This window comes from Molothrus ater, chromosome 16 (assembly GCF_012460135.2).
Source record: "Molothrus ater isolate BHLD 08-10-18 breed brown headed cowbird chromosome 16, BPBGC_Mater_1.1, whole genome shotgun sequence".
NCBI classification, from domain to species: Eukaryota; Metazoa; Chordata; class Aves; order Passeriformes; family Icteridae; genus Molothrus; species Molothrus ater.
In genome coordinates this window covers 6,028,345-6,054,471 of record NC_050493.2, presented here as the reverse complement: position 1 = coordinate 6,054,471, position 26,127 = coordinate 6,028,345, and the positions used below count along the sequence as shown (strand labels likewise).

The 26,127-nt window shown below is 43.6% G+C and overlaps 1 protein-coding gene across 1 annotated transcript; it reads left to right on the top strand.

The window, feature by feature from the left end:
• Positions 1-2,392: 2,392 nt before the first annotated feature.
• Positions 2,393-6,254, top strand: FOXL3 (forkhead box L3). The gene is made up of 3 exons (XM_036392464.1): positions 2,393-2,499; positions 3,193-3,361; positions 3,714-6,254. The coding sequence occupies exons 1-3, from the start codon at positions 2,393-2,395 to the stop codon at positions 4,194-4,196; spliced, it is 759 nt and encodes a 252-aa protein (XP_036248357.1). The 3' UTR covers positions 4,197-6,254.
• Positions 6,255-26,127: the final 19,873 nt, after the last annotated feature.

Genomic DNA, 26,127 nt, shown 5'->3' with positions numbered 1-26,127 from the left:
TGTTCTTAGGGCCTGCATGAATTTGCAGCAGGTGAACATAGTGATATTTACAGAGCCAGAAACCAAATCCTCCAGCTCTCAGGAAGAGATAATGTCTGTCCCCAGACGATGTGTGACACAAATGGCAGTGGCAGGAGTTTCCTGTGTCCTGCCAAGCTGCCCCTGCACCACCCACCCATGGTCCCACTCACCCCTGAGGTGATGCCCAGGGACACCAACCCAAGATCTGACTCCATTTGCTCAATTTAGCCTCATAAACCAACTGCTGAGATGGAAGTTTAATCCAAGTGTATTTCCCACTGGAGTGGGTGAGGAATACAGTGGCCATGAGCTGCAATGCACATCGCAGATGTGCTAGATATGGACAAGTGGGTTACACTCACCCCTGCAAGAAAATACAGGAATAATTAACATGACTACATACATGACACTGCAGTCATTTGCTCTAATTGCCATTACAGAAAATTTCACCTATTAAATGCTTTCAGTAAATATGTGAGGATTTTGGTCAAAGTGTGCTGTCTGACTTTTCTTAAGCCAATTTTCGTAAATAGAATACAAATACCTGAAAAAAAGATGCTTAGAGATTGGGTAAAAGCAGTCAAACAACTCAGTTCTGCTTTTTGAAATTGCTGTAAATCAGAAGCAAGATCTTTTTTAGTCTTTAGTCTATGTTATTGGAATTTCAGTGAGGTAAAACACCTCCAAAGAGAAGAACCACTGCTAAAATTCAAAGTGGACATCTACTTGTGTCAAGGATCATGGGTTTTAGGGAGGGAGAATCTTCCCATATTTGTGACTTGGCTTCTTCCTTACTTTAAACCTTCTAGTCCAGCTGGACGGAGTATGAATGAAGATCATACATTATATATTTCATTTTCCTCCACTGAATCTCCTCTATCTTACTCAGTATTAAAGCCCTGCTAATGCCTTAGGCAGCAGTAGCTGACCCTTTGAATTAACACCTCCTCTGCAGTGGATGCCTCATGCATATGCCTATTGATGTATTTTAGAGTGGAGATAATTTTTATTTTGGCTATCTGCTCTGGTTTAATATTGCCAAGAAAACACCTCATCTTTATGTTTTTCTCATGCCATTCTCCTATGCCCTGCTACAATGTCTTGTTATTTTCCACACAAAAAGCCTTCTTATGTCCATCTTTGTCAGAACTCTAGGAGCCACTAAAGCATCATTTTAAAGGACTCTTTATCACTCAGATGAATTTTCCTCTAATTGCATCCTTTAACTCCAAAAGGGTTCCGGGGACATACTTTGTATGAAAGATGCTACAGAAAACAAAAGTTGCATTGCTAGTTGTTCTGCTTTTATATTTTCATCCAGGGTAACTCTCTGCACACCAATTTGCTTTCTCTTTTCCAAAACCCATTTCCTCCTGGGGCTATTTCCTGGGACAGAGCTGTCTTCAAATAATTTAATTATCATGTGGCACACACCTTTTAAGTCCCCCTGAAATGGCGCGTGATGCCTTTGGTTTACATCACTTGTTGGAAAACACTCCAAAGCATTGAAAAACTATTAAATTGTTACAGTATTGGATGCCAACACACAGGGCTATTAGTCTAATTCATCCTTCAGATCAAAGCCCACACAGGCAGCTCTCCTGCCTACAGCTATTTTCCTTTTACTTTCCTGCTTGACAGTAGTCCCTCACATCCCTCTGTTCTACTTTCTTTGAACATACAGATTTTCCTTTAGTCATGGAAATATAATTTATGTCTATTATAGTGCATTATAGATTGCAGATCAGGACAAGCGTGCGTTACTGCCTGGAACGTCTGTTTATTGTACGTCGGTTTTCTAAAAATAAATAATTAAGAAAGGGGAGAGAAAAACCCAGAGGGGGAGCACACGGGGGCTGTGGGGAGCTGCACTCCGTTCTCAAAGTTTCATTTCCAAGCAGGGACCTTGAAGCATGATTTATTAACATCATGCTGGTTGCCTTTGTCACGTTGTGGATGTGTTGGGGGAGCGCTGGCCCCTCTCCAGCCAGGACCACCCAGCGAGAGGAGCGCGGCTACCGGCACCGCACAGCCCCTGGTCTGGATGCTCACCCCAATTCCCAGCCCCAGCAGCCTCCAGCAGCCTGCCCTGCCACCCTGCTGGGGGAAACAGCAAGGACAGCAATAACAACACCCCCCCAAAAAATAATATCCGGACAGACGGGCTGGCTGGGACGCGAGAATTGCAAAAACAATCCCCACCCCATCACGGAGAGAGAGTGTGTGTGCACGGAGGAGAGGGAGTGTGAGGAGGGGGGAGAGAGGGAATGAGACAGACAGAGGGGAGGGAAGAAGGGAGGAGGGAGTCCAAGCTCTGAGAAACATCACTCCATCTCTCTCACTCCACAGGAGCTGAGCAAGGAGCAGGACGATGTTTGACAACACGCAGTACCCCTACAACTGCTTCAATTATGATGGGGATGATTACCCTACCTGTAGTTCTGACGAAGAGAAAAAATTCACCAGACCAGCGTACAGGTAAGATGAAGTTTTCCAAGTCCCCCTGTCTCTGTGAGGTTTCTGAGCTCTGGGCTGGTGGGATCATGGGGCCAGGTGTGCGCGACGGGTCTGGCCCTGCTGCAGGCACTGCAGTGGGCAGGTTTCCCCCCTTTCTGTGTGTGAAGTGTTCATGATTTGTTTCCTCCCATGAGGGTCACAGCAACTCTGGCATGCCCTTAAGCTTCCAGATCTCAGACAGTCTCCAACCTCCAGGACCCCTGGGAGAAGGGAATGAAATGTTTCAGTGTGGCAAGGGGTGAATTGGATGCAGAAAACCCCAGTGTGGTGGGGAGAGGCACAGTGTAGGTGTTCACAGGGACACCCAAGGTCCTTTCCATGAGCAGGGTTGGTCTCCTGTGACAGTGACTCTGAGCCTGCTCTGCCTCACTGCAGCCTTCCTGCTCAGAAAAACTTTTCAGAGGGAGTTGGAGAGGTGTGTGATCCTGTCCTCTGCACGGGGTGCCTGGCACTGACCCCGCTGTGTCACCTGGGGCTCGTGGAGGACAGGCAGTGACCACACTCAGGACTTCTCCCCGGGACACCTCAAGTCAGGGCACAGATCCACCAGGGGAATTTTGGAAGCAGGATATAGGCACACATGTACCCATGTGGTCCTAAAAACTGAGTCTGTGAGTAGGGCGATGGTGTAACAGCAAGTTTTCCTTTTTCCAGCTACATTGCCTTAATTGCAATGGCCATCCAGCAAAGCCCTTCAAATAAAGTCACCCTCTCTGGCATTTATGACTTTATAATGAAGAAATTTCCTTACTACAGATCAAATCAAAGAGCCTGGCAGAACTCCATCCGACATAACTTATCGCTTAACAGTTGTTTTGTGAAGGTAAGATCAGTTACTGTGTATTTACATACACACTGTGCATGGCTAAAAAAATATAGGCAGCAATAATCTCATCACTAGGAAAGAAGGGAAACAAACAGCTGAGCTGCAAATCACTTAAAATCTCTCTGAGTTGTCAATTAGAGAGATAAGGACTATATCCTTGTCTGATGTATGCTAATAGATAACAAATTGAAGAGGATGGGGCTTACATCTTACTCATATAATGACAGAGAATAGGCTTAAAAGTCTTGTCATATGTGTTTACACCATTCTTAAATGTAAATGAATGCAGATGCTAAACAGCAGCATCTGTAACACATACAAACACTGAACTGCCTTTAAATAAATACAGGTTCCCAGAACAGAAGGGAATGAGAAGGGGAAAGGAAACTATTGGAGCTTTGCAGCAGGATGCGAATCCATGCTGGATCTCTTTGAAAACGGGAATTACAGGAGAAGACGGAGGAGGAGGAACGTGAAAAAGGAGCACAAGGAGCAGAGACCGAGCAGAGTGAAAAGTCCTTCATCCCCCAGTATCTCTTCTGTGGACTCTGCTTTGAGCAACATTTCCTCTTCTGAAAGTAAACATGAAAGAATTGAACCAGGTCCAAAACTTCTGGAGCCTTGTGGGTTTGCTCCAAACAGCGTGACCAGCAGGCAGAGCCTGAGCAGTTCCTCCTTAGCAAAATCGGATTCTGAAATCAAATTCAGCATCGATTACATCCTTTCAGCCCCCGACCCTTTGCCTGTCCTGAGGTCTCAGTATAACATGCAAGAAAATAAATATCACCTCCTGGAGGCCCCGCATATTAATCTCCAGTTCTGGACAATGTGATGTTATTTATTGGTGGTAACAAAGTCTGAGTCAGTGTGTTCAGCAGCCTCATGTCACTGAAAATCAGCCGCCTGCCTCCTCGTTTTCCTCCCAAGCTGTGCTCAGAAAGGGTTACAGACTCACCACACCAGCTGATGCCCTGTCTGTACCCAAGGAACTTTGCTAAGATTAAAGCATAAATAGCTGTTACCAATATTGGTCTTCACCATGCTGACATTTATGAAATTCTAGCTTTATTTTCTAAACTGTCTTGGACATCATTCAGCACCACAAAGAATTTCCTTTCTCAAGCAGAAACCGACAGAGAAGAGACTTGCTTATCATCCGCTGCTTTATTAAAGACAAAGTGAATTTGATCCCACTTTCAGTGGTGGAAATTAGGATTAACTCCACTGGAGTATATAGGTCAGAACTTAAGCTGATCTAAAACAGTGTAATTCTGCCGACTTACACTGGCTGGGAATGTAGGGGGGCAAGGGGGTGGAAATCTGTTTCTTAAAAGGAATTATAGAAAATCGCTCTGTCTTCCCTGATTTTTTTTTTTAACATCTTATTTCAAACTGTTTTGCAGTTTTAATTCATCGTTCATTAGGAAACGTAGTTGTTAATAAGTATTTCAAGTATATTTTTGTTTATATTCGGGGCAGAATTGTTTAAATTGTTGAAGTGAAGTTGTATTCGAAATAATTCCAAGAGACCTAATTGCAAGGACGCTGAGCTCTGGTACTTTGATGGGTAATGTGACAGTCAAAGAGTCTCTTAATGCCTTGGTTAAAAAAAACCCCAACACTTCTTCCCTTGTACTATCAGAAATCTTCCTGAGATGCTGCAGAAAAGTCCTTAACCGTATTTCATTTAACAAGAGTGAAGGGAAACCTGGCACTGCAAAAAGCTCTGTCGAGTGTCGAGCAAAGCTAAAATTCCACCTACCTGCTCTGAGACAAGTTGTATATTCCCATTAAACAGATTTTTATTGATCCTTCTTGCAAGCAATTACCAAAGTGGTGCTTGATATGATTTCAGCTAAACTGGTGAGATTTATAATTTCCAGATATCAATGTTAGCTCATGAGCTCCATTTCTGAGAAAGCCACTTCATTATCATTTACATGCAGTGGGATATTTTGGAACAGAATCTGATGGACAATGATGAACTATAACAAGCTTTTAAGAAGCTGCTTTTATACAACTTGTTCACAATGAATTGCTTCCCAGAACATAAATAGTGTTAGCAAAGGGTCCACAAAATCCTGGCTTTCACTTGGCTATTACAGTCTTTACCTACTGCAGATAAAAGGAAAAAAAAGACAAGAATTCTGATGGTTTTAAGCAATTAAGTGAAGAGATAAAATTATCTTTGCAAGAGGAACTAAAGGTAAATGAAGGTATATGAGATAAGATTCAGCATAGAGGTATGCTCAGGCATGACTTGAATTTTTATGCAGAAGCTTTGACATTTCACTAAGTTATTTTACATTGTGTCTAATATATACTGTACATTTATACTATATATTCTTATATATTGTTATTGAGAAAGGGAGCAATATCACTGCACTTATATGTTGTAAAAATGCATGATGTATGTTGTCATGATACTGAAACTCCTGCCATATACTTAAAATTTACCATCAGTGGTATTTCACACTGATTGGTAATAAATGCCCATTTTTTGGAAAACTATAAAACTTGTTCTCTTCAAGCATTTCTACAGCATGCAAAAGTCTTTGCTTCTCCTTCAGAAAAGTGAAAATGGAAAATCATGTCAATTACATCACTGCATGTCTTCCAAACTTTGGAGGGATGATTTCTTGAGACCAAATTCTGCCTTCAAATGGGAGCTTTCAATTCTCTGTGAATCAACAGTTATTCTGAGGGAAAATCTGAAAGCAAAATTTGACTCTTTGGACCTGATTGATCTGCTGTTTACATTGATATTAGAAAAAGAAGAAAACCTCTGTGGGGGGAACTTCACAGATGGATTCTCATTTGAAGAGGGACGAGAATTTGCTCTTTTATTGTTTATAATATATTATATTTATAATAAATAGGTGTGGGAAGAGCATGTCTTCACTTAGTGCTTCAGTGTTTGCATGCACCCATGGTGGGTGGGTTCTTGTGCACCTCTGGGATCCTGCCTACAGATAAATATTCCTGTTTTATACACAGATCTTTTTTTTCCTGATTGTTTTAAACATGGCAATGCTGCTGTTGGGCTGATAGTTATGGTACACACCTGCAGTATATTTGCAATACATATTTTCTGCTGTGAAACATGCAAAAATGATTGTTACTATGTGTTCTTGGTTGATGCTGTTAACAAGAGATAATTCAGTGAGAGCAAAAGTTCCTCCTCAGCAACACCTGGGTAAGGTGAACATTGTGGAGAAGAAGTTTATGGCTACTAATCAATGTAGAATTAATATATTAGGAAAGGCAGAAATACACCCAAGTGGATTTACAGCAGAGATCCAAAGCCATTTTCTGTAAGATGAATTAATATTCACAATAGCCATGTCCTTTGCTCACAGTAAAATGCCTGCTAGGAGAGACTGTCATAATTTAGTTTCCCTAACATATAATCAAAGAAATTTGTGTACAAATAGGTGTTAACATTTGTTTTGCAAAGGATATCAATCATATTTCGAAAAATGAAGGGACATATTTCAATTTACCCAGTATATTATATTCTGACGACTCCAGAAAGGTTTCCAGCAGTTAAAGTGAATGGCATTTAATATAGAACAACATAACAGGGGTGAGGGCTAGACGTGACCTTATTCAAATGTCGTAGCCATTACAAAGCCATTCCCAATGTAATTATAATTAAATACTTTATGCCTTTCTTGCAAATCCTCTGATCGATCATTGATATTAACATTAATATTGTATTACCCCCGAGCAAATATCTCCCACACAAGTGTTATGGATCACCAGGTTTCCATTAACAAACTTGTGAGCTATTGCCGTGTGCTGGTCGTGGATAAATTTACGTAAATTACTTTTTCTCAGGGAAGAGGGGGAAAAAGTCCGGGTTTCTTTCTTCTCTGAATCCAGAGCTACTTCTTCAGCTCCATCACAGCCTGCCAGCCACTTTCATAAAGAAAAAAAGCCCCTAAAATCTCACAGGAACATCCCTCTTTGCCCTGTGTGGAAGGAGGTGAATATTCTCCCGTTTGGAACTGGGGTTCAAAGCTGAGCTGAAGCCAGGGATGAGCAGTGCAGGGCAAGGCTCTGCGCCCTCCAGGACCATCAGCAGGCTGGGCAGGCTGGGAGAAGGTGTTGGCTCAATTCCTCATCTCATGGCACCTTCCTGGCTGCAGAGAGCCCCCAGAATGAGCTGTGTGTTTCCTTAGCCCAGCAGAGGGGCCGACCCTGTGCCAAGGCTGGGGTGAGGCAGGAGGAGGGTGTGGGACAGCAGCTCCTGGGCTGGGCTGGGGGCACAGGGAGGGGAACAAGCCTTTGCAGCTCTCCCTTCAGCATCATGAACACCTCTGCAACAAGGAGAGCCACTTCCCTTCCTGCAAAGATGAAAGGTTTCTTTCTGGGGAGAGGCAAGGCTTGGCCTCACTGAGGGAGGGTTGTTTGTTTATCCTTCTAAAGGAAGGCTTCCCATGACAAAACAAGGATTTTGATGGAGCCACGCCAGGTTATTATGCAGAGATTTCACTTCTACTGATTTAATTTCTTAGGCTTTTGCCATTGGTGTCACAGAAGTGGTTTTTGCACGGCAAAATGATTATCAGCCTCAGAATGAAGTTCAAAGCACTTGGGCAAGGATGCAAGGATGCATCTTTTCTCCCCCAGTGAAGAGAGGCCAGACAGCACCCAAGGCAGGCCAGCAGCTGACCTCACTTACAGGGACCTCTCCCTCAGCAGAACCCCCTGCACATTATGGGACCATTAATGCCATCTAGGATAGCTGAAAACAAACCTTTTCTTTGTCAGTAAAGCCAAGTTCCCCTATTTTTCTGCCAATCAGAAAGATCTTATTAGTCTCTCTTAGTTGAGACCTATTAACTCCTCATAAAAAGAGAAGCTGTGCTCAAAGAGCATTTGAAGGTCAACCCACCCTGAAGATCTGGCTCTCCCCACGCCTTTGCTTTGTTGTGCTCCATGCCATGGCCTGAATTGCCACTGTGCTCCTCAGCCACTCAGCAGGTTGGTTTCTCCCTCAAAACCAAACCTTGATTTCTGCACTGTTTTCTGGTCACAGAAATTCAAGTTTCTCTTTTGGTTACCACTTGCCTGTTCAGGTCCAAATCTTGTGAAACTTTCCCACTCTCTAGCAGCGGAGAGGACAAAGGGAGAGGGGAAGGGGTTTGGAGGGAAGACCCTCGGGGAAAAGCTTTGCTACACATCTTCCACTAGTACAGGGCTGATATCTCAAGGGCTCCTGGGGTTGTGTGCCAAGTCTGTGCTGTGAATTGAGGGCAGCCATACCCCAAGTCCAGCTGCACTCAAGTTCAGGGAAACAGAGGGAACCTCCAGCACACACCCCTGAGCCCACAGAGCTGAACCCTCAGCTCTGGCAGTGTAACACAAATCCCTGTCTGTGATCTTCAGATCCCAAAGTCAAGACATGGAAATCCTGTGCTGCTCATCATTCCAGCTGGCCTCTCCCCTCTCTGTCTCTTGTGGGCCATGTTCTCCTGCCTTCTGTGAGGGTGTAAATCCTTGCAAATCTGTTAACTTTGGTGCAATTACCTCTGGAATTGAAGCAGTGTGTGTGAATCTGACCTTTGCATATTATACCCAACATCTCCCATCTCACAGTCTGCAAAACTGTGCCAGCACCTCCTCTCCTAGACAGAATTCTCAAAGCAACAAATGGTCCTAACCTCTTTATTTTGCTTTAGCATGAGCTTCTAATTGCTTTCACCAGAACGTGGGTGCCATCTGCACTGCTCTGCACAAAGAACCTTGTCTCTGTCTCTGTTGCACTGGCAATGTCTTTCTTTTTGCACTTGGGGTCATTAAATTAAAGAACAGGGTAGGTCCAAGTCCTATGGAACTTCCAGTGGAGTCTTTTTTACCCGGAGAGCAAACATAAAATAACAAAGTGAGTTGTGCTCCCTCCCACCCTTGCTACAGTGGTTGGAGGCAAATCCAACTGTGAGAATTTTGCCTGAGAAAGAACTGCCGGATTTCTCCCACTGTGAAATCCAGCTGTTAATTCAAACAAAAGGGATGGACCTGACCAGATAGGCCAACTGGCTTGTTTCCATCCTAAAGTCCATTGTGTTCCACAAGTTCCTAAATTTATGGTCATGAAGGTCTTCCAAGCCCCGTAATGAAGTATGGCATGCAATGTTTTTGTTATGGAATGTGGGCTGCAAAGGAAAAAAGAAGGTTTGAATTTATCTCTCAAATGAAGATCCTGGAATCTCTCAGGATAAACAAGCTAAATTAGGAATAAAAATACACCATGTTTCTCACCATAACTATGGAACTGAAAATAGCACTTGCAGAGCACTGACAGAAGGAGAAAACTAGAAGTTGCAGTAAGCCCAAACCAAACTTCTTTTTGTTGTGTTTCTCTGTGTGTTCATCGCCCTTTGTAGCAGCAAATGAACCCTGCTATGCCAGCAACAGGAGCCTCCTTTCATCTTTTGGGAGTGGTTCTTCTGACAGAGTATTTTGGGAAAAAAACTTTTCACTGCAAAACTGAGCTGCTGGTCTCCATCATCAGCATTTGCATTGGGAACACACCACCTTGTGTTGCTCTGAGCAGGTTGAAAACAAGGTACAGAAATGCTCTTTGCCTGTGTGGTGCAGCTCAGTGCAGCTCTCTCAGTGCTCCAGCTCCACAGACTGAGTGTTCTGCACAAAAGCTGCTCCCTCCTTATTTGAGACATGGTAAAGAATTGATGGGCTTGAAAGTTTGTTCAGTTTCCATGCTGACATCAGTGGTGCTAAATAAAAAACCAACTGAAACCAAACGAGGCTTCCTGAAATGTGCACAGTAAAGAACTCTGCTCTGTCCCACAGCCATTAAACCCTTTTGTCAGCCCTGCAGTGGCCCCAGGAGCCCCACTCTGGATCCAACTGCCCCCCAAAGCTGCACTTTCCACAGCTGCTGATGGCGAAGCACTGTCATGTGCTCCTTCTGCAGGGAAAAACATTAGGATGGAACCAGCTTCCCTCTTGGGCCCAAAGGCTCTGCTGACCATTAGCCATCTGTCTCAAGCAAGATCTGCTCTATCTGAAAATGCTTTTGGAGGATTCATGCCACAGATATTTAACCCTGTGACAAAACTGCTCCCCACGTTCCCCTCTTTGCTGGAGGCATTGCACTCTGCTGGTAGTGGCTGCACCCTCTGCTGCCATCCCCTCCTTCCAGCACAGCCTCTCTGAGACTGCAGAAAAGGAGCAGCACTCCCCATAAAAGTGGATGTGGAAAATAACAGGTGCAATGAGCTGTGTTTCATGATTAATCTGTCTCAGGCTTTTCCAAGGCTGAGAGCTGTATGAGCAATTATCAAACCCTGGGAGGCACTTCAGCACTAATCAGCCCATAACATTTTTCTGCATTGGAGCATCTGGGACTGGCTACATGGGTGGAATCCTGACTCTCATGAAATGAATGAGAGTTTTGCCACTGGGTTCAAGGGATCAAAACTTCATCTTCTATTACCAGGGCCAGAGATTAATCAGATTAAAGGCCATGTGGACTGCAGAGAAAATGAAATACCTTCTAGCAGTTACTTGGTGTCTTCTCAAGACAAAATACCTGCTTGCTTCCACAGGTTTCTTTGGCTCTGTCTTTCAGACAGACAAAATTTTCCTGAACTCAATGGGAAATGTGTCCAAATAGGGAAAAAGTTCCCCTAAGCCCAAGGGCTGAACACAGCAGAACCAGATGTTGGCATCTGGGGTGAGATTCCTGGTGCAAAGATGTTTGTATGCTCTTTGAGAGCATCTCTGTTCTGGGGCTGGTGTGCACACTCAAGTAAACAAGTCACACTAGCTAATATCCAGACTCAGGATCTCAAATTTTCTTTCAACAGGAAACTGTCCCAAGGTCTGCTGCAGTTTGGCAAAGGCATGACACTGCATTACTTTCCATTTTGTGTTGCTGTTGTTGAAATTACAGGAAAATAAATATTTTGGAGATGATACATTGTGTATCCCTAATAAATACCAAGGGTATTTAATATAAACAATGGACACATGGTTTGCTTTGTTGTTCTAAGTAACTGTTTCCTTTTAGCCAAATGAAAAGCCAGTTGTGCTGTGATGCCGCAGATTATAAATTAGCAGCTCTCATATGGTTTTGTGCAATTGTTTCTTGAAGAGCTTTAGGCTACTTCAGACAAAAATTTCAAATAAAATGTGAATTCATTGAACTGTAACTTGTGGTATTAGTTTTATAATAAACAAAGGTAGGTCACATAATCATGTCATGAAAAACAACATTTTAAAATTCAAGCAGCAACCTTTTAATCCATTTCAGGTTCTGATCCTGAAATCAAGATGAAGCTTGGCTCTTTCTGCTTCCCAGTGCATGAAACCAAGACAAGCCTGTCCTGGGAGGAGAGCAGACAGCCAGGTTAGCTGGGCTGGGAAGAGAGCAGGCAGATTTCTCATCTCCCAGAGAAGAAATGGCCCAAAGGCAGCAGCAGCAGCAGCAGCTCCCAGCTGGGCCAGGAGGGTGGATCAGGCCAGGGGGGCTGAGCAGGTCCTGCTCCCACTGCTTCCTCCACGGCTGGGGGCAGCTGGGGGCAGCTGGAATCCAGGCTGGCTGCAGGGGGAGGCAAGGAGCCCCCAGGGGCAGCAGACTGAGGGGGACCTGCCTGACTTCCAACCCCAGCCACACAAAGCACTGATGCCAAAATATCTGTGCCATGCACACTGACCTTGGCATGGCTGATGTGAAGCTGGTCTCTAGAAATGTCCCACTTGCCTTTAAAAGAACCCATTTTAGGGTGGGAAACACATATTTTCCACAGGCATCCAGTGTGGTTTTCTAAAGACCCTTGGGGCCATCTGTGCCTCATGGGACCTGCATCTCCAGGACCATCTCTCAGCCTTGTCTCACCTGAATTATCTCCCAGCAGGGGATGGATGGGACAAGCCCCATGAATTGCTCCTGGGCAATCTCAGCTCCCAGCACCTTGTTCTCTCCCCTGTCCCTCCCATCAGGTGACAGCAAGAGGAACACAGGGCTGCTGGGGGTGATGTGAAGGAGCAGAACACCCCCAGTGCTGGGACACACATCAGGTACCACCAGCAGCTCCACCAGCACTCACTGGAGGAGGAGGCTCTGTCACAAAGCCCTCTCACCTGAAACACTCCTTATTGACAAAAGTTTATTTGAGAGGAACCTCAGTTTTTATTTAGTGGATCTTTTCCAAAATAGAAATGAATAATCATGTCAATTCTCTGCTACAGCATCATAAAGCTGTAGCCTGTTACTTAACTGAATATATATCAATTTTTTTCTTTTCTTCTAAGCCTGCCTGAGTTTGAACCATTTATACCATGACAACAACATAAGCTGAGTTTGGAGAGGGAAGACAATACTGGAGCTGAAAACCCAACTGAATTTTTTTTCCCTGTCAGGAATATTCCTACTAAAACAAGTCAGTTTTTTTGTTTCCTGGCTCTACAGCCACAGCACATATGAAATTGATATCTCTGTCTTAATTCAGGGTTGCAATTACTGGAGCTGAAGTCTAAATTTTTCCAACCACCGAACTCCTGAGCTAAATGACTGTACAGCTACTGAAATTGATTATCAGGCTTCCTGTTTCCTCACTTGTGACCCAGTAATATTGACATAAGCTACAAGGAAATTGCAATCAGCACTACTAGTAGCAATAGCTGGAGGCAATTGCAGAAGTATTGCTGGTGGTGGCACATGGGCTCCTATATTAGATTTAGCCGTACTCTGATTATAATGCACTTACTTCAGAGAGCAGGAAATTCTATTTTTTGTTTTTTAAGTTACAGCCAAGAAAACATTTCTATTTGCTTTTGTATTTCATCCTTTTCTCTGGGATAGCCTAAATAGAAAACCTTCTGGCCTCAGAGGTCCAGTCTGTTTTGTCTCCAACATGGGCAATGCCTTGGGGAAAAAAAATCCTTTTATGTCCCTGTGTCTCCTCCAGGCAGCAGACAGAGGCTACCTTGACAAAGAATTTTGTTAGAAACCTGCTGTATCAGCACCCTGACGTTATGGACCTTCCACATTCTCTCCTCTCACTGTCACCTTCCACCTGCTTCTGCTTTCATCTCCCCTTGAGCATCCTGTCCTCCCTGCCACTGACCAGCTGCCCCAGACCAGCTTTGTACAGGGCTGAGTGGTGCCTAAAGGTGTAGGGGCCAGCATCACTCTGATTCCCTGGGACTCCAGGAGCAGGACTTTAAGGATTGCACAAAAGTATAAAGAGAACTGGGATCAGGTTTGCAAGGCTTGGAAATGTTGCTTTTAAGAAATAATCTTCTTTTTCCTGGTTCTTAAGCTCATTTAGAGCAAACCCACGTCCCCAGCTAAATGAAAGAAACTTTCTATCACATATTAACTCACACTGCCACCCATTCCAGTAAAAATTGTGCTGTTGCAGCAAGTAGAAGCATTTTACAGCTGTTTCTTTCAACAAAATGCCCACAAAACCCCCTTCTACTGGCAGTATAAATGAGCAGGCAACATCTGTAATTTCAAGAGGAGTCCCTGGCAGTGGCAACAATGGCAGAGAGTTATTGAACCACTCTCTTCACAGGATATCCATAATGCCAGGATTTATATTCAAATCTAAGGAATTCATGCAGAAACTTAAAATAATTTTGCCATAGGATACAAAATCTCCTGGAGAACCCAGCTTGGCTCTTGTGGTGTTCCCCATGCCATTCCAAACAGGAATAGAATGCAACATCACAAACACAGAGGCTGTAGAAGCAGAAAGCTTTGACTTTGCCTCCAGAGAAGTTTCCCAGGCCAAGCTGGGCTCATTTCATGCGCTGCAGACGTGGCCTTGGTGCCATCCTGGAGTAATGATCCGTGGCTGAGGAAAAGAGGATTGTCATGGATCGTGGCTCCCCAGCAGGCCAACCTTTCCAGAAGAGAAGTTCTCCACAAGTGGGAAAGTTGTTTGGGTTGCTGGGTTGGTTTTTTTTGGTTTTTTTTCCCTACTTTTTGACCTGTGAGAAAAAAACCTTTTATTAATGAGCTCTGCCCTCCTCTGTCCTTCAGAAGTCGCTGGGGCTTTGTGTGTAGGATGAAGCCACAGCAGAATTTAGCAGTGAGTGTGGATAAAACAGATAAATCTGCCTTGTAATTACAGAGATTCTCCACCTGCAGCCCCTGCTGAAGGTGCAAGGCAGCATCTGCTGGGGCCACTGTGAGCTGTGACAAGGCTGCAGTGCAGCACTTTCTGTCTCTTTGTGCTGCCAGATGTTTGCAATTCAAACAAAAGCTTAGCTCTAACAAACCCTGACTTTTAAGGCTTGGAAACCTTCTGTGAACCTTAAGAAAAATGAATATTTAAGAGTGTGAGGAAGCAGACGTGCCGAAATGCTGTGAAAGTGACTTATTACTGATTTTTTTTTTTTCTTCAAATAGGACAGAGTGGAAATTTCACTGCTACTCTGGGCTAAGAAAAAATAAAAATTCAGAAGAGTTGTACGAATGTAGGCAAACCTGTCAATTTTGTCAAAGCTCTTAGTCCTGGTCTGTCTCTGATGACAACAAAATGGAAGATGAGTGTATTCAGAAATTGGGCAAGCCTGTCCTGTCTTCTCCATGGCTTGTGAGAAGCCAGGCTGTGCTACCCTTAACCAGGTGCTAATCTCCTTTTCCTTGCAATGCAGAAGTTAATGGCAATTTAAGTTGATTAAATATGTGCAAGATGATGCTTGAAATGAAAAGTCCCCAGTAAACTGACTTGTCATCACTAAAATCAATTCAAGTTGCACAATGTTTTTCTTGCTAAGATAATTAGTCCTCAATCAGAGTAAACTGGAGGGGTAGCTGGGTTATTTTAAGGCAGTGTTATTCTTTATTCAAGAAAACTCTTTTGTATTTGAATTATTTCCACAAAGTGATGCAGATAATTGCTCAATGCTTTGTCATTCTAATACATAATCCCTCAGCATCTGAACAGTATTAATGGGAGCAGAACTTGGCAAAGCTACCTGTAGATTTTTTTCTCAATATTTTCCATGCCAAAGAGAGAACATCTCAGACAATGAGGAATGAAAACTTTCTATTTTTTGCCTTCAAATTGATCCTGAAATACGATATATTCCTCTGGCTGCTGCTTTGGGACTGCTTTCATGGTACTTTGGGTTTAATATATTACATTTTAGCCAGGTTTAACCCCAGTCAATAGGTGCACCTTGGTTTCCTGAGATAAATAACTTGACTGGCAGAATCAGGACCCAAGACTCATTTGTCCTTCATAAGGGTTTGTTTTGTTTGTTTAAATATTAGCATCCAGCAGCTGTGCAAAATAGACCTTTTTCATTAGCTGGTTGATCATGGTGGGAAAAGCTATTAATTTAGTCAATTCCCAGCAATGAACTGTGGGGTTGCTACCAAACCACAAACTGATGAAAACAATAAATGCTAGACTGTATTAACTGTAAAGGTTAATCCATAAATCAAAGGGAAATGTCAGATGCCTTTTAACATTGATTGAGATGTAATTTGGTGTTGGTAGTGATATGTTTGTTACATAAATTCACAAATGCACTCAATTCCTGTTAGGAATCCAGGTCTTTGTAACTTATAATAAATTAAGTAGTTTGCTTTATTTATGTAACCATGTAAAGATTGATTACCTCTTCCTGTTCAAGTTACAATGTAGCACCAATTTTAAAAGAAGTGAATATTAATATCCAGATCTTCTTCCAGGGTACATTTGACTTGGTATAGAAATGAATACATTCTTGTTTTTCCTGAAAGTATGCCATTACCTTAAGTATGTTTGAGGCATGTTTTCCTTTTAATTTTTGGGTTTGATTCATGTTTTTCAAATTACAGCATAAGAATTAGCCTTTGTATAAATGTGCTCAGGAACATAGAACACATTTTCTATATTACAGATACATCATATTTCAATATGTAATATGAAACAACAAATATGAGGAGGAAATGCCACAAATTAGATCAGAATGGAATACAGTTGCTGATGCCAAAACAGCAAGAAAAAGATCATTACAGCCACTGGTGGAAACATTTCTTTCCACTTCTCTTCATGAAAGAAACATGAGGCCAGCAATTCTTCCACTTGATAAAGATGAGATTCAGGTCACCAGACCTCAGAGTAAAAACAAATAAAACCAACCTTTTGAGCTTTATCTGTCCAGGGAAATTACCAAAGAAAGTCCTCAAGAATAGGAGCATCACCCCCAGGTCACCACTAGCCCAAAAATGGGAGCTACTGAGCTTTGTTCCAGCTGCCTCTTGGGTGGGCAGGGTGCTGAGCCTGCCAGAGCTGGGAGCACTCTGTGCTTCCAAGCACTGCACACTCCGTGGCTCAGTCTCCATGTCCTGTTTCTTTCTTGGAGGGAATCACAAACAATACTGTGTAGCAGGTAATAGCTGCAAGAAATCCAAGGGAATTGCACTTTAAAGGCAGTCAGATAGATCAGTGCTTAATTTAGCAGAATAAACAGTGGGAATGCTTCCCTCAGATTCCTGAGGGGCATTGATCCAAACAGGTATCCAGGATGCTTGTGGTGAGATTAGGATGTGGAAGGATACAAGACCCAGCCCATTTAAAAATGTCCCAAAGGCCTTTCATTCTGCAGTAATGGGATTCTTCAAAGCTCAGCAGTGGCAGAATGTGTCAGCAAAGGAGATGGGCCAGGCAGCACCTCCCCACATGGATAAACCAGTTAAATATTTACGGCTTTAAACTCTGAGCCTCTGCCTGATCATTATTAAAAATGAGATTTTACTGTCTGTCTGTCTCTGCACACATATTGTGGTGAGAGGAAATGCAGTCCTTACTTACCTTCTATTTATATTTGCTTGCAAATGTCTCATGGCTGTGATGGGACATTTCAAAAATGTTTCGAATTGCCTCGAACAGATCTTGCCCTTTATATGAAAATTTAGGAGGAGCCTTTCAGGACTTCTGTGAATCACAAAATCATGGACCCATGGAATTACTTGGACTGGATGGGACTTTAAAGCTCACCTTGTTCCAACCCCTTTGGCACAGGCAGGGAACGTTCTGCTAGACTCAATGATGCCCAATGCCCCCTCCAGAGCACTTGAGCACTCAAACACTTCCTTGAACACTTCCAGAGATGGGCCATCCAAACTTACCCAGGCAACCTTAGAATAAAGAATTTCTTCCTTTTGCCAATCGAAATCTACTGTCTTTCATTTGAAAGTCACTCACCTCTGCATAACATCCCTGTCCAGCTCTCCTGTGTCCCTTCAGGCCCTGGAAGCTGAATCCCCCTCTGCAGCCCCTGCTGTCCTTTCCAGCCTGATGCTCATCAGAGCAGGGACACCCAGATCAGGGGCAGCAGGGACAGGCAGCATCCTCTGGCTCACCTGGGGCAGCTCCTGCTCCTGCCTTGGAGCTTGTGGAGGCTGCCAGGGCTGGGGAAGGGCAGAGCAGGGCACAGAAGGTGCTGTGGCTCTGTGTGTGACCCACTCAGCCCTGGGCACAGCCTGCTGTGCCTGCCTAAACCTCAGAGCAGGGCAGGGGAGGAAAGACGTGGAAGGAGATTAAGACCACCCTGACCTCCAGCAGACTCCCATGGCTCTGCATTTTGTCCTCAGAAGGAAGCAGAAAAATGTCTTTGTAATCCAAACATGACCCCAGGGTCCACTGCAGGAAGGGATCTGATAAACATTGCAATGTATTTGGCTGAGAAGAGCAAATTTCTGGGCTAGTATAGGCACATGCACTCTCTAGGACTTTTTTCACTATTGGCTTTTCCCCTTAATATGATTTGCCTATTCACAGATTTTTCAGATGCATTTGTTTTATTTATAACAGCACTCTAATCAAATGTTCAGGGCTCCTCACCTTCAAGGGTGGAATCATAATGAGTGCATAATGAGCTACTCCACAGCCACAAGTTCCCATGCCTTTTAAAGCAGCTTCAGCAACTCTGAGATCTTCAGTGGAGATTAGTGGAACCCTGCTGATTCACATGGCTATTGTCTCTGGGAAGAAATGAAAATCATATTAATATTCACAATGTCATTCACTTGTATGCTAATTGGAAGGATTGCAAAAAAAAAAAAAAAACCAAAAAAACCCAAACTATAAAGACAAGCACAAAAAACACATATGAGTAAATCTCAAGGACATAAATAAAGTGCTGGATGGAGTGGGACCTCTGAAACCACCAATTTTTGGGAATTCTTCCTCCATTCCTACAGTCCAAACAGAGAGGGCAGCTATCTTATCAGTAATAAAGTCCATGCACTTGTCCCATGGGCCAGGACAAAGGGCAAGGATGACACAAACAGGGCTAGAAAGTCTGCAGAGGTCCAGGTGCCCGTGCAGGTGGGGAGAGGAGAGCCCTGCTGGGCATCTCCCCCATGGTGATGGGTTTGACTGGCCACAGGCAGATGTTCCCACACTTTCACAGCACTCAGCTCAAGGTGAGAATTCCTCCCTGCTCCACCTTCATCCCTGGATCATCTGGGATAAAACATTCTGATCACTGCAGTGAGATTTTCCAAGTTAAATGTCAGTGATTTTTTAATTTTCTTTGTTTTCTTGGCTTAGCTTTTTTCTTTAATTTTTGGAAAATTGTTTCCCTGATTTCCCTGGCTTTGATTCAAACTGATTCAAACCCTGGGCTTTGCCAGCTCAGGACTAGAAAGCAGAGATCCCTTCTGTGAGGATCCTGCTCATTGCTGGCATCTGGCCTCTTGTAGAGAAAAAGGGACAATACAATAAACTACACCAGCCTCTACAGACATCCACGAACCTGTTCTCCTGTCAGTCTCACACTAGCCACCAGGAATGACATCTCCTGCTCTGCTGAGCCTGCTCTGGTGTGACCTCATTTAATTATGTGCAGACCTCCCCATCTGAAGATGTCTGTGGTGTTAAACATCAGCAATGTGTAAAGATAAAGCAACACTGGGGTTTGCCCTGCTGTTGCCATTCTGGGGTGCTTCAATATAAATATCCAGAATATTTGCCCTTTAGAATAAAATATTAGGTCCTCTGTCTAGTTGAATTAATTTAATGTATTAAATAAATCAATTAGCAGAAATAAAAACCACCAAAAAAAAATTAAGGGAAGAGAACAGAGCACAGAGAAGTCATAGTGGGAGGATCACTAATTCCTTGTTTCTCTTTTATACCATGATCACAGAAGAGTCGAACTGAATCTAAATTAATAACTAGGAATTAAAAATTACTTGGATTTCTTTTTTCTTTCTATTTTCTAATTCTTTTCTCTGAGCTATTGTTTCGCTTCCATTGCTGATGGCATCTGCAGCCCCAAAACCAGACCAACACTGAGCTCCATTCCCTTTCTCCATGTCTGAATTTAGCTTAGGGAGCAAAGTCCATACCTAGTTTTAGATGCCAGAGCTACTGCATGAAAACCAAGGAATACACAATAAATATATGGAATATACATATACACAAAATTTATATACACAATAACTATGTGGAATATACATATACACAATATGTATATGCACAATAAATGTATGGAATATACATATACACAATATGTATATACACAATAAATAGGTGGAATATACATATACACAATATGTATATACACAATAAATATGTGGAATGCACAATAAATAAATGGAGGGGACAGGGCAGGTGCGCAGTTCTTTGGCACTATAAGTTCTTTAGTTTCCATTTTAATCAAATTCCTATGTACTGGTAGGGTCACACTCTGGCAGAGGAGATTGTCTTTGCTGTGAGCAGAGTTCACTGGAGCTTTCCAGTTCCTGAGGCTCTTTCTTTCCCCTCATGCAACCCTGAAGTGCTGAAGCCCATCCTTTCCTTGCCAGCCAAGAAGCCTCTCAGCAGCTCCTTGGTGAAATGCAGTTTTCCAGCTAAGGGAAGCTTAAATGAATTGAGCTATTAAAGACACAATTCAGTCAGATGGGTTCTAAAAGCTCTTGAGTCCATGTATCCTAACCAGCCCAGGGTCACATCCCTTACACCCTGTCTAACCTCACAGAGAATTTCCAAAATCTGCTAGTCTGTGGGGAAAAAATTCCATCTGGGTCTGGTGTTGGCCCTCTCCTTGTCAGGACACACACCCAGTCTCACCTGCTGGGATGTGCCCAGCACTTGCCAGGCCCTGCAGCCTGGCCAAAGCAGCAGAGCTGGGGAGTGCCAAAAAGGGACATTGTGACATTTGGTTACAGGAGGGCAGCCCAGAGGAAGGGCTGCCTGCAGCAAGAGCAGCCAGGCTCAGACAAACTCTCCCATTGTTTGGGGTCATCTGGTCTACAAACTGTTTCACATGAGAAAATTAGATTATGCCGAACCAACTTCTTTGGAGTTTTTTGGTCTTTTTTGTTTTTGTTGGTTCTTTTTTTTTTTTTTTAATTCAGCGTTAAAAGGATGGAAATAATCGTAAATCTGGAAGCAATCACACACACATCACTTAGAAATGCTCTGCCTCAGTGCAAGGGAAACAAAATACATCAGTGCTGATTGGCCTGGGGTATCTCTCCCCCCACCAAGCCCATGTACCAGACAAGTTAAATGTTTCATTAATTAGGCACTAACTATGGTTAAAATTAGGAGAGCTGCAAGGACGTCTCATCCTCCTTCAGACTAATCCTCTAATGAAAAGCAGGGCCCCCAGTTTGGGCTCTGGTTATTGGCTTGCAGCCCCTGAGGTTGGGCTGGAGCCAGCCTGGTGGGGTCTGTGGGGCAGGAGGGGTTTGGGTCTGGTGCCAGAGCAGGGGACACAGGGTGGGAGCAGCCTGGGGACAGCTGGGGACACCTCTCATCCCAGGCTGCGTGTGACGGACGAGCACACTCCCAACTGCCCCATGAGCCTGCAGGGAACCCCAGCTGTGAACAGAAATGGGGCAAACCTTGGTCCTGGAAGGCAAGTATCTCCAGGAGGAACACTCAGGACATCCCTGTCCTCTGGGGAGGCACACTCAGGACATCCCTGTCCTTTGTTCACACAGGAGCAGCAGAAGCCACAGCCCCACCTCAGGTCCCCACAGAGTGAGGGACACCTCAAAGGCATTCATCTCCTCCACGCTCCCCCACATCTGGGACATCTCCACAGCTCAGCAAAATGCAAAGACAGTGCTCAAGCTGGGAAAAACTTAGATTGGAGAGTCTTTCAATCTTTTTTCCCTTGGAGAGTCTGAAATCTCCTTATTCCTCCCAGGCTCTCTGTTTTCATTTTATCTGTGTGCAGAGGTGGCTGTTTTGCATCACCATTCTAGTAAAAGACATCAGCATGAGTAGAAATCCCATTTTCTTTTCAAGAAGCAGGAGAAGATCTCCTCCGTCTATCCACCCCAAATGCTGTCAGACTGTGATTTGAATCAGAAAGCAGTGGTTTTGGCAAGACATTCTGTCAAGAAACAAAAGCAAACCTGGCCATTGAAGGCAAGCAGCGAGGGAAGAGCACCAGAAAAGAAAACAATGGGGACATTCTGTAGTAACCACAAAACCTGAAGTTTTCTGCCATATTCTGTTTTCCATAAATATTGGCCTCACTTTAATGTAGAGCAGCCAAGAGCTGCTTGTATGAATGCAGCCTCCCTAACCAAGAGCTTTAATCAACTATAAATAAAGTTGCTATGACAGACAATAACAAATATAAATTAACAGTGCTAAGGTACATCTCAGCACCTTCCAACAAAATGGAAAACCAGGAAAGGCTGCTAAAAGGCAGATGCTTCCAGATGAGAAACCAGTATCTCTTTGGGGTAGTGTACAACATTTGGGAGACAGCCAGGGGAAGGATGGAGAATTGCCTGCCTTAGTGCAGCTAACACTTCAGGAATCAAACCCCTAGGCTGGTTAAAATACCTGCAATTTTGCTCAAACCCTTTCTCCCCGGTCAACACCTCTGCATTTTGGGTTTTCTCTGTTTGCAGTTTAACTTTTGAGAATGAGGAGTGACTTGGGACACATTAAGCAAGTTTTGTTCCCCATAAATCCAAGGTGTTGAAGTTCCCCTAATGAAAAGCTGAAATTGTCACATGAGGAATCAGCTCCGGGAGATGAAGCATTTTGTACATCAGATACAGTGAGATTTGCATTGAAACCCAAAGATCTGGAAGGTCTGAGGATATGACAGCCAACACTGGTTCTTGGTTAGCAAATGTGCTTCCTCAAGAAGGACCAGGGGCTGAATACCTCCAAGAAAAGAGCACCTCATTTTTCAGCTTTGAACAGCAGAGATCAGGGAGTTCCACCTGAGTTTTTTTAACATGCAATCTGAGACTGGAAAAAAAAAAACCCTTAAATTTCACTCAAGTAAAACACTCCAAGCAAAAATCAACCATGAAAGATTTAACTCCCATTAGTCCTCTCTCCTTGAAGCGCAAACACGTTTAGTTCCATCTCTAACCAAAAGTTCCAACAAAAATGTGGGAATCAAAGGAAAGCAAAGCAGAGCTTCATCTTGAGAACATTGCAAGATTAGAGCATTATGAACTATTATTATTACTCTTAGTTATCATCTTCTCTTGGCTCAAGCACCTGAGAAACATGATTTAATTTGCAAGCCTGTCAGGAGGACTCACATCCACATTTTTTTCCTTTTCTTCTAATGAAATATTTGGCCACAAACGTTCACTCAGTTCCCATCCCAACACCCCACCAGCTTTGACCCTGTTTACTTCATGAAAGCTGATTCCTTCCTAGTCTGAAGTGGGGAATGACTGGAGGCAGGAAAGATCCCAAATAAACAACGTTTGTAAGATTTCCCCACAGCAAAAGGAGCTACAATACAGTATTTTAACTCTCCCACTGTGCCAGGGAATTTCATCAAAGTGTTTGACCTTGGCAATCATGTGCCTTGGAACCCTGCCAGAGCCAAACAGGGAATTTTAAGTCAAGTAATCCTTTCAATGCTTTTTTCCTTTCATTTACTGGCATTGAACCCTTAATGGGAGTTTATCATACCTTCTGTCTCTAATGTTAACATGTACAGATATTTTCAGAAAAAACAGGCTGGATTACACTGGGAGAGGAAGATGCTGGAGTCACACTGCAGAAGTTCAGCTCGTAAAGAGGAAAAAAGAAAGCCCTGATGTTATTTCAGCTGGAATAGCTACTAAACTCACTACCAGCAGCTTTCCTTGCAGAGAACAGTATCTTTAGCCTGGTCAATGCTTCTGAGATTTTGGGATAAATTTGACATTAATTGTAAGGAACTTTTTTCTGGCTGAGAACCTGGACCTGAGTTTCCATCACGAACCTCTGGTAGGTCCATTATGACTTACCTAAAATCCACTCTAAAGATTAAACCCTGGAGAAAGCCACAGTTCTCCCAGAACCTTTTTATAGAAAGGGGAGTAAATCTGTTTTTTCACTGGCTGCTCAAGGAGATCGTACACAGTTTGGTATCTGGCAAATAGAGATCCTCTCTCTCCCAACAACAGAGCAACCAAAAAAATAGAAAAAAAAAGTAGTAAAAATCCCATCTGACTGACAGAGCAAGAGCTCAGACTCCCTCTCAGGAGGCCAAGCCGAGGAACACTGTGAAGTTTTTCCATGCAGATGTGCCAAAGACTGTGTTTGCCTCATGAATTTTTTTGCTGAAGAGCACAGTTCAAAAGGGTGAGGCTTGCTGTGATTAAAGCCCCATTATCTCTTGACGAGGCTCTCTCAGTAAATGGATGGGGCTGTGTGGTTGTTGTGAGCACTCAGAGGGTTCCATGGATACATTTGATAATACAAAAGGAAAAAACACTCAGCCCCCAGCCCAAACTGTGGCCTTGGGGATCACGTTTGGGCAGCAGCACAGCCCCTGGCTGGCAGAAGCAGCAGCCAACGCGAGCCATGAGAGGAGGCACTGCTGGTGCCATCTGACACAGGGAGGGTGAGGGCAGCAAAGCAACTTTTTTGGCCAAATGGCTGCTTGTTAGAATGTGGGTTTATCATACCCACATTCAGCCATCTGCTGTGGCTGAGAAATGATCAGCAGCTCCAGAATACAAGTCAGCCAGAATCACAGAGAAAGGGTGTTGGGTGGCCACGCTGCAGAAATGGTGGCACACATCCACAGACAGGTAAATACAGGATGCACAGAGGTTTTATTTCCCCTGAGCCCATCCTTTTGCTCCATTTGCACCTATAACCAGCTATAACACAGATGTCTGCCTTTTAAAGGGATGGGATGGTTTAGACAAAACCAATCTGGACATTTTTTTAAGCGCTGTTTTTTGAGTGAGTGAAAAACAAAATACAGCAGGAAACTTGTTCTGAAATCTTTCCAGTCATAAAACAAAACAAACCTAAGAATAAAGGCAGAGGGATAGTTTTAATTAATTTCAAAATAGGTTGTTTCAGTGATCCTTATAGGAAATGTCTTATTCTGAGAAAACCTCACAGTTCATATTCTGATGCTTCCCAAAGTTCAACTCTTTGAATTGTTTTGCAAACACTGGTTTTCTTTTCATAAAAATCACTTCATAAGCTTCAAGAAGGATAAATAGCTTGGAAATTGAATACAACACTGAGTTTTCAGTCAAACAAAACCATGCCTGGAACCACAATGAAAAATTGGGGGCAAGAGGGTGTGTATCTTTCTTCATTTCATTCAAAAACTTCCTCAAGCCTCTTTCACATCAACCAACTTTTCTCACAGATTTGCATGGGTTTTTTTGTTTTGTTTCCCCCCCCCCCCCCCAGTTTGGCCTTAGAAGTAGAACTTAGAACAGTCAGGGGATGCTCTCCCACACCCTTGCTGAGGGAGGAGGGCAGCCAGAGGAGCTGTGAGAGGGGACAGGCTGTTCCCACAGTGGGCAGGAATGTGGAGCCCAGGAACCACCCTTGGCTGATGCCTGCAGGAGCTCTGTGCTCAGGAGGGGCACAGGCAGCTTCAGTCTGACCTGAATTAAGCCAAAATTGAAGCAGTGAAGATTTCCAGGGACATCCCTCACCAAGGAGGGGAGGTGAAGTGAACTGCATGTAAATGTAGAGATAGGTGTGGTGGATATGGGGTGACAGATGCACCTCTGTGGTGTCCACCTGTGGATTGCCCATTGTGTCCCTCACATGCAAGACCCAACCAAGACACTCCTAAGCATGACTTGGGTCTGTTGCTGCAGCTCTCTCAGTCAGAGCAGCTGAACCCAGTGCCATAAATGCTCATTTCTGTAACTGCACAGGGATGTAGGGTGGCTGACTGCAGTCACTAACTGGGTGAACTCAGCTCAAACACACACAAAAAAAGGGAAAAAAAGGAACCATTAAACAGCCTGAATTGGAAACAGGCTTCAATAAATCAGCCTTGTGAATGAGGCAAGCAGTAGATGCCTTGGACCACCTGTTGGGATGGGGCGTTGGACATGCTGAATGATTGTTGTGTTCTCAGACCTAAGCCACAGAAAAATAATGGCATGGCCACAATCCCTGCTCTTGTCCTTGCCATCAGGACAGGCCCTCAGCCACACAAAGGGACAAAGGCAAAACTGGGCTGTGGTTTAAATGTTTGAAACCAGGCTGGCTCCAATGACTGAGAAAAAAGAAAGGTCAGGGCAGAGGACAGGATTAAATGGAAAGAAAAATGGCATTGTAGGTAAGGATCAAATGCTTGGTAAATGTTTAATCTGCTAAAATATGTTTAATAGCAGTGGAGGAACAAGATCTGAGGGGAAGTGGACATGATAGTCCAACTGGAACATGCATTGTAGGAGGATTCCCTAATGAAGCGGTTAAAATAATGGGCACACTGCTGAAATAAGCAAAATACAGGCTTTGTGACCTTAAAAAATTAGGTTTCCATCAGTTATAAGGCAACTCACCAGTCTTCTTTCTGAAAAATCT

Excerpts from the sequence above, each read along its gene's own strand:
- FOXL3 (XM_036392464.1), top strand. The coding sequence starts at position 2,393 with ATGTTTGACAACACGCAGTACCCCTACAACTGCTTCAATTATGATGGG. Across the intron at positions 2,500-3,192 it reads TTCACCAGACCAGCGTACAG|CTACATTGCCTTAATTGCAA; the intron begins GTAAGATGAAGT and ends TCCTTTTTCCAG. Across the intron at positions 3,362-3,713 it reads TTAACAGTTGTTTTGTGAAG|GTTCCCAGAACAGAAGGGAA; the intron begins GTAAGATCAGTT and ends AAATAAATACAG.